The sequence below is a fragment of the Gekko japonicus genome, unplaced genomic scaffold (genome assembly GCF_001447785.1).
Source record: "Gekko japonicus isolate JY-2015 unplaced genomic scaffold, Gekko_japonicus_V1.1 scaffold4599, whole genome shotgun sequence".
Classification (NCBI taxonomy): Eukaryota; Metazoa; Chordata; class Lepidosauria; order Squamata; family Gekkonidae; genus Gekko; species Gekko japonicus.
Window position 1 is genome coordinate 52,642 of NW_015174990.1, and position 17,500 is coordinate 70,141.

Consider the following 17,500-nt stretch of genomic DNA (forward strand, 5'->3'; position numbering starts at 1 on the left):
AGCTGCCCCCAACGAGAATATTGGTATCTCCTCATGCAGGCCATGTAATTTGTGTTTTTGATCCCCAAAGCTCCAGGAGAATAAAATTTCCTGCCGAAAGCATTTAGTTTCCTGCCTTCTTTATCCACGGGGGCCGAATGGGTATGCTTGCTCTTGGAGGCAGAGGTCACCACCACAGAATTGGGTTTGGGATGACAAGAGAGAAATTCAACCCCAGTGTCCTGGACTCTATACATGTGGTCCAGATGTCTGGAAGAGATTGGCGTGGAGGAGGGTTTGTTCCAGCATGATTAAGCTGCTTGTAGGATGACATTAGTCACTGGTAGAGAGATGGCCATGGAGGTGTCAAGCTGTACTATATCGAAGATGGAATCTATGACAGTCTGCTTGGGTTGGACGATGGAGAGGCCCAGTATGTGGGCCATTTGTTTGACAAGTTCCCCGTAAGATTTAAGGTCCTCAGATGGGGAGATGGGGAGTTTGTCCTGAACTTGGATGGGGGGAAGATTCTGTTGGTGATGGACTTCGAAGTCTGCTCTATCAGAGTCCCTCTCTGAAGAAATCTCAGATACTGCCGAATTGGAGAAATCTTGTGCCAGGTCCTTATCTCCCTTTAAAGGCAGCACTGAAGGTGTTTGAATGGGCTTCAGTGGCGGGGGTGGTACAGAGACAGTATGCGTTGCCTTGTGCTTCTCAGGCGGAGGTATATGCTCTTTTGATGCTAAATGCTCCGGGGTCGATGGTGGTGGTATCAGCTCGAAGGGGATCGGGATTGATGGGAGTAAAGAGATTGTTGATCCAAGTTGGTATCCCAGCCATGGCATTGCTGATTGTATTGGATAGGCACCGTATAGGTATTGCAGCTTTGGTGGTCCCAAGAGACTATGACAGGCATCTGTGGGACCTGGAAGGTTGGCAACACGGGTCAATAGTGAGGGGGTGATTGATCCTGGGAGTGAGAGCATTGGTGAAAGCGCCAATTCAATCAGTGCCGCTCAAAGTCTTGCAGCTGTTCTTGCGGATCTGTTGGGAAAACCTGATGCAGTGGGTGCACAAGTCAGTACGGTGGCCTTCCCCCAAACAAAGGAGACACAGAGAGTGTCTGTCCATGGGGGCAAGTTTACTCCTGCACTCTTTACAACACTTATTATTTTAAAAGTACCTCAAAGATCTAGGTGCTGTACAACAATGTAAAAATTATGAAGGGAGCCCCCCCCCCCAAGTTATTTATGCCAACGAAGAAGCAGAAAGTAGAGAAGGGCCCTGGTGGTACTCCCAGTGATGGGGAGGCCAGATTGCCTCATTGTACAGCCTTGCATCCCCTGGTTGTGATTCTCAGTCAGAGCCAGTTTGGTGTAGTGGTTAAGTGCGCGGACTCTAATCTGGGAGGACCGGGTTTGATTCCCCACTCCTCCACTTGCACCTGGCTGGATGGCCTTGGGCAAGCCATAGTTCTGATAAGAGCTGTTCGTGAAAAAGAGCAGTTTCAGTCAAGAGCTCTCTCAGCTCCCCTGCCTAGGCAAGCAGAATCCCAAAGCGCCACTCCCCAAAATGTCAAAGACAAACACTGATGCAAAATTTATGCTGGTGCTAAAGCAAGACCTTTGTTCTGAAGCTACTGACATTGATTTTAAAAAGCCAAACAAATTTCAGAGTGAATCTTTTTTTAAAAAAATAATATAAACTCCTCAAAAGGAGAGAATTTTATTGCTTTTAAATTTTCAGAAAAAAGGGAGGGTATATAGAGGGATTAAGAATAGTGGTGAGTGATGAGTAATTTAGTATATTAATCTTTTGTTAGTATTAATACTTCATCCGTGGATGGACGATCTTCTTTCTTCTTTACCTGTCAAAAATAAAAAGGTTAATTATATTAGTAATGTCCTTTTGGGTTATTATTAGTATTGTCCTTTAAAGCACTTTTCAGAGTTCATCAGGTGTTGGGGTGTCTGCCTTTTTTATCTCTCAGGTTGTAGGAAGCACCTCCTACCGCTCCTTTTTCCTCCGGTTCTCCGTCTCTTCCCTCCAGGCTGCTGTCATCGTCGCTGCTAAAAACTTTCCACTTAGCAAGTTCTGCTTCTTCCTCTGAGCTGGCGTGTCTCTTCAAAAAGTCTTGTGCCTTGAAAATGGAGTCTATCTTCTCTCTTTTGTCTTTAAATTTAAAGACCAGTCCTTCTGGAATCAACCACCTGTAATTAATTTGATGATTTTGCAAGAATGTGGTCAGCCCTTTATATGCCTTCCGCTTCTGATGAATTTCAAATGGTACATCCTTTAAAATCCTTATAGCCTGTTCTCCAATCTTCAAGGGTGTTGCTGATGTCACTTTTAGAATTTGATCTCTAACACGTTGTTTGGTAAATTTGACAACCACTTTAACTGGCAGATTATTTTTCTTTGTAAAGTTAGAATAGGATCTGTAGACCAGATCCATTTCTTTGCTTAATTTATCTGCTTCACTGCCCATCAGTGGTGCCAGCGCTTCCGTTAATATGCTTCTGAGATATTCCTTTTCAACCTCCTGGATTCCTTGAAACCGGGGAGTCAAATTTGATTTTTCCATTTGTAACATCAATAGCTTATTATCTTGCATTTTACTGACCTTCTTCTTGATTTTTTGTGTATCTTCTGTTGATACCAGACATTTCTTTGCAATCTCCTCCATTTTCTTGGCTGCGTCTGTTAACTGTGTCTGTTGACTGCTGAGAACACTTTCCATGCTTACTAAAGTTTGGCTGATTTTCTGCATTTGATCCAGCAGAGGGCGAAGCATCTCACTTTCTTGATGATTGACAGCCGACCCAGAGAGACGGGAGCTAGGACCGGAAGTTCCTATCTGCTTCTTCGCTTGCTTCTCCTTCTCCTTGTCTCGTTTTAGCCCCGACATCTTGGCTTGGGAAAAGATCCCTCTTTTTCGCTTTAACGAATTCCCCAATAGGTAACTTTACTGCTTTAGATTTTCACTCCCCCCTTTTTCTCATGCTTAAACAAAGTCCCGTTTTATTATTGGGGGGGGGACTGCCCGCCCACCTCCTACGCTTTCTTCGGAATCAAAAGCTTTTACTATTTTTCGATCATCCACTCACGGTTTTCAGAGTTTTTTCTGTCTCTTATATGCGTTTCATTGCTCCATCACTCCGGTGGGTCCGGTAGCGTGACTAGTCCCGTCAGGGCACAACGCGGTGGGGCCTTTGGGGCATGGGGAAAGCCTCAATTTCCTGACCATCGGGTCAGCAAAGAGGCAGCTTCCTGGTTCGCCCCCTGGTCCGGAGCCTTTAAACTAAGGCTCCTTGGGTTCTCCGCTCAAGCGGCCCCCCCCCAACCGTGTGTGGGCGAATCGCCTCCGGGAGCGTCCCGAGAGTGCGACCGCCATTCGCCTCGCCGTGGCTGGAAATCTATAATTTCCATGCATTTGTCCAGAGTAACTCTTAATCTGGGTTTGAGTGTTCTTTTTCTTTTGTGTGTTCTTTTTTCTTCCAGTGCAGCTATGTCTCACAGTTCCTTTCCTACAAGATTGTATTTTGTAAACAGACCCCTGCCTAGAACTATTTTCCCATTCACTCCAACAGAAGGAACCAATCTGTATACTCATTCATTTATGCACTGCAGTGTCCAATTTTTTAAAAATGGTACAGCTGGCATGTGGAAGAAATGAGCACCGGAGTACTTATCAGGATCAATATCTGGACCAAGGAACTTGCACTTTCTGTCTGATTTGAGGTTTGAATACAGATCTCTAGACCCAGCTGTGCTTTATACTTAAGTGTTTCTATATATTCTATTTCCTGAGGAACATGCTGTTTGGAGGCTATATTCAGCTGAAATCTTTGACAAAAAGCAACTGGCTGAAAAATGAAACCCCAGTGCAGCCCAAACAATGCTGCCTATGTCAGGCTAGAACTGTCATTTTCAACCTTTAACCCCAGCTCTGGACACAAAAGAGCTGCCACTGAGAATGTGGAATCATCTCTCTGGAGGATCCAGTGTGGTGTCCCACAGGGGTTCTCTCACCAGTTAATTCTCCTTAATGTTTACGTCATGAAGCTGAACAAGATTATCCACAGCTTTGGAACTGGTTATTATCAATGACACCCAAGTTTTATCTGTCACTACATGTTATGTTTTCACTTGGGACATCCCCAGGTTGGGTGAAGAGGTGTGTTCTGAAGTCCGACTCTTCACAGCCACATGGGGGAAATGATTTGGATCAAGACCACAGCATGCAGAGAGTGACCTTTTCCCTGCACCAAACAGCTCTGGGGGAAAGGAAACGGGGGTACTATTTGCCTTATTGTATCATTTAGCTTATCAGTATATGCAGCCTTCAGTGGGGCAAGTAATGCCCCCTCAGCTATTTTTATTTATTTATTTATTTATTTATTTATTGATCTCATTTGTACCCCCGCCCTCCCCGCAACGCAGGCTCAGGGCGGCTCACAGTGTGCATAAATAACAATTAAAACAACATAAAATCATCTAAAAACAATTCAAGTTATGACTAATACAAATTCATAAAGTACTGGTGATGGTTAATGAGTTGTTTGAGATGGCTCACTTTAAGAGTATGCACAGAGGTCTAACAATCATTCTGCTCATGATCTTCCTGCGGCACAGGCTAGGTGTCAAAGACCAAGAGTCGGGGCCCTATGATGGTGGTGGCTCCCCAGTTGAAAGCCTGGTGGAAGAGCTCTGTCTCGCAGGCCCTGCAAGAGGCCCTGCAAGGGATCCTGCAGGGCCCTGATCTCCTCCGGGAGCTCATTCCACCAGGATGGGGCCGCCACTGGGAAAGCCCTGGCCCTGGTGGTAGCAAACCTGGCATCCTTGGGGCTTGGGAGGGTCAATCGATTTTGAGACCCTGATCGAAGTTCTCTCTGGGGTATATGTGGGGAAAGGCGGTCCCTCAGGTATGTCGGATCCTGGCCATATAGGGCTTTAAAGGTAAGAATCAGCACCTTGAAGCGGATTCGGTATGCTATTGGCAGCCAGTGCAGTGTCCTCAGCACAGGCTGGATGTGCTCCCACCTGGGGAGACCCATCAGAAGCCTGGCTGCAGCATTCTGCACTAGCTGTAGCTTCCAAATTTGTGACATGAGCAGCCCCGTGTAAAGAGCGTTACAGTAGTCTAATCTCGAGATGACCATTGCATGGATCACTGTTGCTAGGTCGGCGTGGTTGAGGAAGGGAACCAGCTCCCTAATCAGCTGAAGATGGTAAAAGGCGGACTTGGCAGAGGCTGCTACCTGGGCCTCCATTGTTAAGGAGGAATCCAGGAGCCCTCCCAAACTCCTAACCTCCGGCGCTGGCACCAACAGTGTCCCATCAAAGGTCAGGAGTGGGATCCCTACCCCTGAACTGCCCCAACTCAAGCACAGGACCTTCGTCTTCATTGGATTCAGTTTCAGCCGACTCAGCCTAAGCCAACCAGCCACAGCTTGTAATGCCCGGTCAAGATCTTCTGGTCTGGAGTCGGACCAGCTGCCCAACATCAGATAGAGCTGGGTGTCATCAGCATACTGATGGTCTGGGCGATCTGGGCAAGGGGGCGTATATAGATGTTAAATAGCATCGGGGAAAGCACTGCCCCCGCCTCTTGGGACACTCCTCAAGTCAGTGGGTGTCTTCCAGACAGTTGATCCCCAAGAACCACCCTTTGTCCCTTGGAGAAAGGAGATGAACCATTGCAAGTGCCACCCTTTGTCCCCGACCTTGGAGAAAGGAAGCGAGCCATTGTAAGGCAGGCCCCTGGACTCCTGCATCGGCAAGGCGGCGGACCAGTAACTGATGGTTGACCATGTCGAACGCCGCCAACAGGTCCAAAAACAACAGCACCACCAATCCGCCTCGATCCAGATGCCTTCGAAGGTCATCTGTGAGGGTGAACAGTGCTGTCTCCATCCCGTGACCAGCATGAAAACTGGACTGGAAGGGGTCTAAGATGGAAGCGTCATCCAAAAAGCTCTGTAGTTGGATCACCCCCCCCTCTATTAATTTTGGATCAGGAAAATGGTACAGGAGAGGCCTAAGCTCTTTGTGCACTGTGGTCCTGATCCAAACCAGCCCTCCCTGTCTACTTAGGAAACACAGAACTTCAGAATATGCCTATCCACCTGGGCCAGGGAAGTGGGGAAATTTACCATGTAGTTCGGCCCTAAATCTCTAAATGCAAACCACCTCAGTCTTAAACTGATGCTTGGACACTTCGGTTAAGTAGACAAGGGAAATAGGATGAAACTGTATTTAAATGATATGGAGTTGGATGTTAGTTAGGAAAGCTAATATTCTGGAAGGAACTGATTTACTAATTCCACACTGAGTAAGGTTTCTCTTGCTCAAATGCTAGTCAAGTCTGACTATAGGAGGTGGTGCTCATCTCTGTTTCCAAGCCGAAGAGCCAGCGCTGTCTGAAGGCATTTCTGTGGTCATGTGGCCGGCATGACTAAACGCTGAGGCGCACAGAACGTGGCACTCGGGCCTCGAACTGCAGAGATGCAGACCTTCCGATCTGCAGCTCAGCATCTTAAACTAGATGACCATATTAAGAGCTTAGGAATGCTCTTGGACTTGTTAACGGAGGCAGAGGTTGGTGAAGTGTGCCTTTCTCCCGCTTATCTTTCCTTGATCTGGCCACATTGACCTATTCTTCCATATCCTCTAGAATGGGTTACTTGGGGCTGCCCTCAAAGACAACCTGAACCTTCAATCACTACAAAATGTAGCTGCTCACTCTTTGATTGGGACCAGTTGGTGTATCTTTATCATACCAGTTTTGAAATACCTTCCGTGCTTGCCTAGTTGTCCATATTCGTTTCCAAGTGCTGCTTCTTACCTTTAAAACCCTGAAGCATGACCTACATATCTGAAGGCCTGCCTCACCCTAGATGCCTTTGTGCTTCAGGGGCACTTGGCCTGTGCAGCAGCTCTTGCTTGCCGTGAGGCCTGCACTTCCACTGTCTGTTCCTCTGCCTTTTTGTTCATTGCTCCAATTTTACAAAATGGGCTCCTGGAGGCACAGTGCAAAGCACTTTCTCTCCCAGCCTTCCAAAAGGCCCTGAAGGCTGTACTGTTTCAACAGGCCTCCTCTTGAATTTGTCAGTAGGGCTTTACTGTGTGTGGCTGAGCAGTAAGTTAGCATTTAGTTGGTAAGCTCATGCAGTGTTACTGGAGGCACCATTTTTTAAATTGTATTGAGGTTTTATTTAGTTTTTAACAGGATTATGTAATTACCCTGGAAAGGCACAAACAACTTGCAACATGGGGCCCACATTTAAGTTTTTGACCCCAAAGCCTCATCTTTCTCCTCTCAACAGTGTGTTCAGGATGCAAAGGATGAGGTGGCTCCTCTGCTTTTAAGAGTGAGGCTGAAGAGGAAATTTGTCCAGGTGCAGCTTTTCTACATAACAAGCTGCAATGGCCACGCAGCACCTCTATGAACTGTTCAAGGTACAGGAGCTTCATCCGACTTTGCATCAGCTCTCCTCCTGCCCTTTTGGGTGGTGATGCCACTCATGAATCCTTACTCATCCTTTAGAGACCAATGAGTGATTCACACCCCACTTCTCAAAAGTGAAAGCAACAAAACAGATTGGACAAACATCCTATTTGGTCTTCCTTAGGAGTAAATTATGTTTTCCATGCAAATATGCATAATGAAGTCCTGACTTCTTTAAAAAAGAAGAAAAAAAAGTCACTCTCAGGAGGCTGCAATTTTGAGTAAAGTGGCAGAGGGAGTGAGAAAGGGGATGCTTGATGTTTTCCCTGATGGATACTTTTCTGCTCAGAACCACCCCTGCCAAAACTGCATTTCCCCCTGAGGAGGTCTAGGTGTTATGGGGAGGGGAGGGGGGGGGAAAGCAGCCCGAGCTTATCTGGGGGTGGGAAAACGGCCAGAAAGAGAGAGGTTAAGCATCCCTCCCCACCTGCCACTCCTCCTCTCAAAAGTGCAGCTTCTTGTCTTTCCTTGAAAGGCGATTTGGGTTTTGTTACATGCACTTGCACATCATGTATATTCTTCAGACAGAAAAAGATGCTTCACAAAGAGTTTTTGGTTTTCAACATTCTAGGTTGGTATGAAATTTCCAGCATTTACAAGAGGACTGAAACTTCAGGGGGAAAAGATGCATCCTGTTTGCCCCCCCCGCCCCCCCGCATTGTTGTGTTCTTATTTCTGCCATGACCGTCTCTCTGCTGACTGTACTGCCCTCAGGCACTAGAAAGCCTTCTGTCTGCAGCCCAGAAACTCCTGCCCAGAATTCCTGTGTAGTGCCAGTGCTTTCTTCCTTCAAATTTGTCTCAAAAATCATCTTTTTTGCAAGGCCTTTGGCTTCGCCTCTTAATCCTCACCCCCACAAGTGAAATAAAGCCTCATCTGCTCACATTCATCCCTGGTTGCCCTGGATTCGCTCTCTTTTTAAATATTGTATTATTTTATTATCTTTTTATTATATATATATAAAAATAAAAAAGAGAGGGAAAGATGATATACACACACACACACACACACATGCGCATACATCCTCTGGACTCTCTTGTCCCCTCTCTCCTGTTGCTAATGTTACTCTGTACAGTGTCATGTATCTAATGCTGCTATCCAATGAATAGTATTGCTAACAAGGTGTTGTGGGTACTGTTGAACAAGAACAGAGGAGAATGTTAAACCCAAGTCTTGATACGCAAGCACATCTACTTTCCCCATACGGTGCGCTGATCTCTCTATTCCTAAGGACATTACAAAATGGTGTGGGGACAGATCCCCATGAAAATCTACAGCATTTCCTAACAGTCGTCTCACAATATCAGACAGAATGAGGCAACATTGGCTTCCCGTGAGGACAGGACTGGAGGAACCGAAACAGATCCCTGCCGCTCATTGCCCTCCTTCCCATGTCAGAAGAGCTTCCTGAGCAAACAGCTGCAGAATCCCCACTGATGCCCCGTCAGTAATTCACTTCCGTCTTGAGATCAAATTCTAGAATCAAACCATTCCATTTTAAGGGTAACAAAAATGCATCCTAGCTGACCACAATACTTGCTTCTATTCACGTACTTTTAGTCTGCAGAAGGCCATGTGTTTGTTTTTGACCACTGCTTGGGGCAACTATGACCACCATTGTTGTCATTGCTGCCTGTATGTCTGTTAGTAGAGATGGGCCTGAATCGGCTGATGAGCTAAAGTTCGTCATGAATTTTTGCCTGTTTGGGGTTTGCAAACCCATGTTTGTGAACTAAAGAACTGGGATGAACTACCACAAATTTTGGTGCTCTTCACAAGAAACAGCTGAGTTGTAGGGAACTCCCTACCACTCAGCTGTTTGGTTTAAATGGCTCAGAGCCATTTAATCCCTGCTTTTCAGCTCAATGCAGCCAGCAGAAAGATGGAAGGGAAGTCCCCTCCCAGGAGATTCCCCCCCCTTCTGCTGGCTGGGGCTCACCATGGCCAGCAGGAAGGTGGAAGGGAAGTACCTTCCCAGAAGATCCTCCCTTTCTGCTAGCTGGGGCTCACTGTGGCCAGAAGAAAGATGGAAGGAAAATCCTTTCCTGGGAGATCACCCCCTTTCTGCTGGCTGCTGTTTTTTGGGCTGTCCTCTGCAGTTCTTTTTAAGTTTAAAGGGAGTGCAGAAGACAGTCTGAAACAGTTGCATGCCAGGGAGTGCCTCCCCAATGCACGGCTGTTTTTGAGCAGTTTTGCACAAGACAGCCTGAAACAGCTGAGCCATGGGGAGCAATTTGTTCCCCGCCACTCAGCTGTTTTTCAGGCTTTCTGCAAACCCTGTTTAAAGGCACAGCGGTTCATTTCAATGGGATTTGCAGGGACACGAACCACACAAACTGGTTTGGTTTGTACACGAGCCTCCCAGTTTGGTTCAGGGTTCAGCCATGAACCAAACTGCATTTTCCTGGTTTGTGCCCATCCCTACCTCTAGAGCATCACAACTGAACTGGGGCAGCAGAAGTTTCTTTACATAGTTGGCTGTATAAACACCTGATAACTTCCTTCCCCCTCCTCTGTCATGAGTTCATCTCTGCTGATAGAGTTCACTCACCTTCTGCTCATTGACCTGCAGCCTTAACCAATTTAACCCCTTTTGACAAGGACTTGGACATGATCTTGTAATCTCCTTGACTAGGACAACTCACCTTTCCAATTACATCATTCCGGCTGAGCTTGTCCTTATCCATGACAGTGATGATAATGGTTGTCTCCCTCAGTTTCTCTGTGGGGATGTCAAAGATGAAGGACTCATTGAAGACAGGGTTCAGGCACCGCTTCATCACAACTGTCTTCTTTTTTTCCACCCTCTTGTCTTTGTACATCAACCACACCTTCACATAGGGGTCTGGCAAAGGAAAATAGGAAATGAATAGCTGTGGGAGGGCTAAGAGTCCCTGAAATTATTGCAGTTCCAGTATGCAGCTCTTTCAAACCTGCAAACTATAAATTTGATTTCCTGAATGATAGATCAAATTTAAAGATATTTCTATCTTTTTTTCAGCCTGACACATCCACAAAACATTGGCTAACAGTAAAAGTAAAAACATAATGCACTGAGACTCAATACTTAAAACACAAATAAGCAATAAACACCTCCCCCCAACGACTGAGCAGTCCCTTTAAACTGAAGAGGGTTTACATGAATTTAGAAAGTACAATGAGGTTTGGTTTTATTTACACAGAAAGATGAAGCTGTTAAATTGCCCTCCTTGTGGGAAAATGGGGAGGCTTATTCCAGATTAATCTCATGCTCCAGTCTGTTCCATATTGGGAGTTCTATCCCATTTCCAGAGATTCATTTTTATCACAACTTCTTTTAAAACCAAATATATTTACATAGATAATGGACTAGACAATTATATAAACAATTACCCAATTACTTTTGTCAATACCCATTTATTATAAATTACGCAATATGGATGCAGGAGAAGCTGAATTGTGCTCAGTTTCAAATGCATGTTTCTCTCACATCATGCAAGATTAGGGTTCGTGTTGTTGCTTTGTTTTTGCTTTCACTTGTACCAGCTAGAGACATGCCAGGCTGTCACAGCTAGCAGCTGCATGGCTGATAAAAGCACTCTGGAGTTTGTTTGCTTGTAACACCAGCAGTCTTCCAGGCTGAACATTTAAGCAATAACACACAAGATGTTGGGAAATCCATGATTACATCTTCCCTGTGTTTTGAAATGGCTAATAGCTACTGCATCCTCCTCAATTTGATTTGGAGCAATGGCACAAGGAGAGAAGGGATTTAACCCTTCTGATTTGCACAGTTTTGCAAATCAAATCTAACCCCCCACCCTGCGGTATTATTAGTCCTTAAAAGGAAATGGGGGGATTTCCCCCAAGCACTGTGAGCCTGATATGAAGGGGTTCCCCCCCATAAAACAGTGATTAGCCTTAAAATACAGATTTCCCAACATCTTATCTGTTTTGCCCCTAACAGCTTGTTCTTTAACCATGGTTTCCAACACTTTTGAACGATCACATTCCAAGACAAGGCTGCTTGAGAGGTAGTTTTCTAAAAAGATCTTCTCAACCATGTGGATGCTCCTGAAAACAGTGCTGCTGTAAGGAAGCCAAGGTGAACTGGAGTGGATCATAGGGATATTACTCCAGTCTTGGCCCATCTACACTGGCTCCCAATCTGTTTCCGGGCACAATTTGAGGTGCTGGCATTGATCTTTAAAGCCCTATATGGCTTGTAACTAGCACACTCAAAGGATCGCCTACTCCCATACAAACCTACCCAACCACTATGATCATCTTTGAAGGCCCTGCTTTGGGTGCCCCTGCCTTCTGAGATTAGGTGGGTGACAACCTGTGAGGGCCTTCTCAACCATGACAACAAACCTCTGGAACTCCCTCCCCTAGGAGACTCTTCTGTCTCCTCCTGTTGCTGCCTTCCATCAGCAGGCGATAACTTTTTTGTTTCATATGGTGTTCCCTTAGTGATCCCTCCTTTCTGCCCTGTGTTTTAATTGTTTTATGTTTTTGTGTGTGTGTTTTAACTTAGTTTTAATTTTTTTAACGATGTGTTTTTGTTGATTTTAATGGTTTTTAAGATATGTTTTTATTACTTACGTTTTCAGTCTGTTAGCTGTCTTGGTGGTCCTGATGAGAGCAGAAATTTTGTGAACAAATCAAATAAAAGATGGAACAAAATCCATGTGTAAATGGCCCTGGTCATCATAGTGATTGTGATTATGCATAGATCCCAGCCAAGTTTACTGGAAATCAATAAATGCCCAAACCTTTAAAAAAGGGTAATTTCTGGCTCACTTAAATGAGAGTCACAAGCTGCCATTTTATAGAGAAGGCTGCCCTGAAATTGAATACCTGATGTTCCCCCAATGTCCATGGCTTTAAGATTCCGAGCTTTTATAATATTCACTACAATAGAATTAGCAGAAGGGTTGTAGCAAAGTGACAGAAGTAGCTCTCCTCGGCTTCCCTGTAGAGAAGAAAGGGACAGAGATTTGAGGAATTCCTACGACTTTTAACATTGCTCATAACTAATACCCATTGCAAGCAATGCAAACAATGTTTACAATAGGGACTGAAATAAGCCTAAAAATATTCAGAGCCAAGTCTGCTTCGCTCATTCTACATAGAACATTACTTCAAATATACTTTCACTCTGTGACCAGCTACTCAATATGGGAAATAATTACCCAGCACTGGTTGACATTAGGATTTAAATCAAACTTGTCTTGACACTGGCCAAGGTAAGAAAATGCTAAAAAAATAGTTACATTGAAGCTGGACCAGAAATGAACCTGACATGGCCATGCTGCCATTTTGGAATTAAACTGGGGGACAAAGCCCAAATTCAGATATCACAACAAATGGCAAATAAATCCTGGTCTGGAATTTGCCACACAGCAAACATCTAAAGTGGGATTAAACAGGGCTTTGATTCTAGCATGTGTGAAATAAGTTCCAATTGCACAGGCACCTCTCTTTGAACATCCTGTTGAGGGACTGAACAAACTGATAAATTTTGCATCAAGCTCCATGCAGGGAGGAGCAAGGGGCTGGCACAAACACGGAAACAAGCAGTGATGTATCCAGTTGGAGTTTAAATGCGTTTGTTGTGATGTGTGTGCAAGGAAAGCATTTTCTGGGGAAAGGCACGATTATTGGCAAGATCTGTATGCTCGTCAAGAATATATATAATAGTTTAGGAGCATTTGCTGTCACTTTTATACATTCTAATAACGTTGTTATCCACCCAGGCGATCACCATTTTTAGAAGCAAAGAATTTTGTGCCTTAGGCATTTCACCGTTTCCATCAATAGTCAGTTGTGCATACAAACAGTTAGCTATTTACATAGGCATTCCTGAGTAAGACACAGAGAGCGAAAAAGAGAGCTGCTTTATACCCAGTCCATATAGTGTATCCATCTAGCCAATATTGTCTACTTTTACTAGCAGAGGCTCTCTGGAGTCTATGGCAGGACTTTCTCATCACCTGCTACCTGGTCCTTTAACTGGAAGTGCAGAAATTGAACCTGGGATGGTCTGCATGCAAAACTTGTACTGAATCACTGAGCTGTGTCCCTTCTCTAAAAGGCGTGCTATCTGATAATCACATGAGTATGTCTATATGTATTAACCTGCTTCTCCTAATCCCCTCCAAGAGCACTCTTTCCCCCCTGTAAGTAGCCCTTGAGGAGATTTTATTCCAATTTGTCTGGAGAAGTGTGCATGCACACGAAAGCTTACACTTTAAATACAGCTTTGTTGGTCTTAAAGGTGCCCCCACTGGACTCAAACTTTGTTCTCTCTCAAAACAGTTACTTTAAAGAAGCAGGATGTCCATATCAGGACTGAAGTACTCCTCTTTCTGTCCTGGAGACAGCTGTGACAGAAGCCTTCAGATCCTCTGGCTAGGCTAGGTATAAGTTCCTATAGTCAGAGGGCCAGCCCCTAACACATACACCATGCTAGGTTGGTCTTTTATGACCTGGGGAACAGCCCTTGGTTTAAAAGCAACACGTGTCTTACACTTCCATCGCTGCAGGGCTTTAGTTCTTTCCAGAAGGTCTGCATCTGGGTCAAGTCCAGCTTGTTGAGGGGAAGAGAGACTTCCCCGATGGGATCATTACGGCTGAATCGATCATAATCCAGGACCTGCAGATAGAGGACCCGCTGTACCACTTTCTCATAAGGGAAACCTGTAAAAGCAAAGGAACCAATGAAAAGCAGATAAACTGCATGCCAGTAACTGCAGTAAAGAAAGCTCATCCAGTCTAGATGAATTTGTGCTGCAAGCCTTAATTTTTTTTATAAAGTAGTAATTCCATTTCATATGCTGACTATTTTCATCACTGGATATAATATATTGCTTTATTTAAGCAATAAATGAAGAAGGGGCTGTCTTCCATGGCAGTACTAGAGCTCTCCCAGTTTGTATCAGGTCCCACACATTGAGCAGGCCATACACTGGATTTGATCTTTGGTATGGGGATGGAGGTGGATCTGGCTTCGAAGGAGGAAGTGCCATGGTCAGATCGCTTGGTTCTGAAGGCCTGTCTGGGTGTTGTGCCTCCCCCCCCCTCGTCTACGCGACAAGCTGATTTATGCTCCCTTGCGGAGACTAATGGAACCAATTTCTGATGCCTTCCGATGGCTCATTGGATGAGCTGATAGAGGACTGGAACCCCCAGCTCTCTGAAGCCATTGATGAAATTGCTCCTCAACGTCCTCTACGTTAACACCAAAGGTCATCCCTCTGGTACAATATGGAACCCAGGGGGATGAAATGGGAACTTAGATGACTTGAGTGAGTTTGGCAGTGTGCCCACGATGAAGCTGCAAGAACATCTTATAGGGTGCTTATGAAATCCTATGAGGTGGCTGTTATGTATGCAGGTCTCCACGAGGGGCCTGCAAGAAAGAGAGGAGCTTGGCTCCACAAGACAATGGGGACCCTGGATCCTAGCTCCCTCCCAGCCGACCAATAGGCTCCTGGGCGGGAAATTCAAACCCTCCAATGGAGTGGGAGGCACTAGGCCAGGTGTGTATATAGTTGGCCTTGCAGGGCCGTTGTTGTCTTATGTGAAGTACTCAATAAACGTGTGCAACCGCATGTCATCGTCCGAGTCCTCCATGCGGCGAACCCAGTACTTTTCAGTGGCGACGAGGATGGGATCCCGCTGAGTCTGGCCTGGCTTGCATCACAGCGCAACGCAAAGCACCATTCCTGCAATGCTGCGCCCCGCATCGCGCACCAGCCGCACTGTATCACGCACCGCAACGAGGAACCATGCTCCGCGCTATCACTACGCCATGGCCTCCGCTCGAGGGAACCTGGAGACCTTCGATCCTGCACATCCCGAGCTCTGGGACTCATGGACCGACCAGCTGACATGCCATCTAGAGTACAACGAGGTCACCGATGCAGGCAAGAGACGAGCCCTACTTATGAGTTCCTGTGGAGTGACCACGGTCCACCTCGCAAAAAGCCTCCTCGCGCCCGGTCAATCCTGGAGTGCTCCTACGAGGAGATCATCGAGGCCCTCACCAAGTACCTCACGCCGCAGCCAACGACGCTCGCGAGGCGGCTGGCATTCCAGAGCCGCGTGCAGAAACCGGGTGAGTCGGCCTCAGCTTACATGGCCGCCCTGCGCCAGCTGGCCATGGACTGCACCTTCACCAAGGTGGAGGAAAACCTCCTGACGCAGTTTGCGTGGGGCCTCAGTGATCTCAAGTTGCGGAGAAAAATGGTTGGGACCGTCGACATCAAGCTAGAGGCGGCCCTCCAACTCGCGATCGCCCACGAGGACTCCCACCACCCACCAACGGCAGCGCATCAGGTACTCCCCGACGGGGACACCAAGGACTCCGAGGAGGCGGACGTCCGCCTCGTCCAAGAGCCAGGCTGCTGCAAGCCACAGGCGACAGGCAGCTCCGGCCCCGGAAAACCCGCTGGCCGCTCCACGTGCGCCAGTTGCAGTGAGGAGCACGAGCGCTGGTCCTGCAGATTCCGCGACACAACGTGCCACACTTGTGGGAAGCAGGGACACCTATCACGCGTCTGCTGGTCCAAAGGAAGCCGACGCCAACAGCTCCCGACGCAGCAACACCGACCGGCAACCGCCACTCATGGGACGTCTGCAGAGGCATCCGAACTCTACCTCCTCCAAGACCAACCATCCCAGCAGGTACTACGCCTCCCTAATTCCGAGGGCACCCCGAAGATACAATTAACCGTCCGGATCAAAGGGGCCCCCTGCCAAATGGAAGTGGACTCAGGGTCAGCGGCGTCAATAATATCTGTGGACACGCTACGCCGGCTGTGCCCTAAGGGGGGGGCTAGGTGGCGTAACCTTAGCCTGGTGGACTTTCAGAGGAACCCGGTTACAATCAGGGGGGTGGGAACGTTCAGGGTACAGTTCCGGGACTTTACTGGACTACTGGACTTTGTTGTGGTCGAGGGGAATCTGGTCAGCCTGCTGGGTAGGGCCTGGTTCAAGCCTCTGGGCATCACGGTGGGAGTCAGGGGGGTACACAGCTGTGCCCCGAGAGACTTTGGAGAAATTTGCAAAGAATTCCCAGCCGTGTTCGACGGGGCCCTGGGTTGCTACAAGGGACCCCCGGTCTCCCTACAGTTAGACCCCTCGGTAGCCCCCATCCGCATGTGGTAAAAACGGCTCCCATCGCCATCCGACCGAAAATCGATGTGGAGCTGGACAAATTGGTGGCTCAGGGGGTCCTTGAGCCTGTACCGCATGCAGAGTGGGAAACCCCTATAGTCATGCCCCTAAAGCCCAGTGGGGAGATCCGCATCTGCGCGGACTATAAATGCACTCTGAATAAGGCCCTCCGCGACCACGCTTATCCGGTCCCGGTTGTGAGTCATGTCCTGGCTTCGCTGGCGGGCGCAACGATTTTTGGGAAGCTAGACCTCGCGCAAGCCTACCAACAACTGCCGGTAGACGAGGCTACAGCCATGGCGCAAACAATAGTCACCCACACGGGGGCTTTCCGGGTGAACAGACTGCAATTTGGAGTAAGCATGGCCCCGGGGATCTTTCAACAATTAATGGACTCATTGTTAAAAGGGATCCCTGGAGTGACGCTGTTCTTCGACGATGTCTTGATCGCCGCGGCTTCCCCCGACGACTTCACCTCCCGACTCTGCACAGTCTTGCAACGCTTCGACTTGGCCGGCCTGAAGGTGAAGCGCGAGAAGTGCCTCCTCGGAGTGTCGGAGGTCGATTTCCTGGGGTTCCGGGTCGACACGACGGGCCTGTATCCCACGAAGGACAAGGTAAAGGCCATCGTGGAAGCCCCTGCCCCCACTTGCAAAGCTGAACTGCAGGCGTTCCTCGGACTCATAAAGTTTTACCACGCCTTTTTACCCCACAAGGCGGCGGTGGCAGAGCCCTTACACCGGCTTTTGGATAAGTCGTCACGGTGGACATGGGGCCCAAGGGAGGTGGCAGCATTCAAGGGAGTAAAGGCGCTCTTGATCTCGAATGACGTGCTGGCCCACTTCGATG

General features: G+C 47.3%; 1 protein-coding gene across 1 annotated transcript in view; it reads right to left on the reverse strand.

The window, feature by feature from the left end:
* Positions 1–17,500, reverse strand: part of LOC107122142 (synaptotagmin-7) — a gene marked incomplete at its 5' end in the record, with an annotated part of 48,556 nt that overhangs the window by 22,971 nt on the left and 8,085 nt on the right. The window contains 3 exons of the mRNA XM_015425173.1: positions 10,135–10,334; positions 12,329–12,443; positions 14,001–14,170. Of these exons, the coding sequence (XP_015280659.1) occupies positions 10,135–10,334; positions 12,329–12,443; positions 14,001–14,170 (485 nt within the window). The remainder of the gene's footprint in view (positions 1–10,134; positions 10,335–12,328; positions 12,444–14,000; positions 14,171–17,500) is intronic.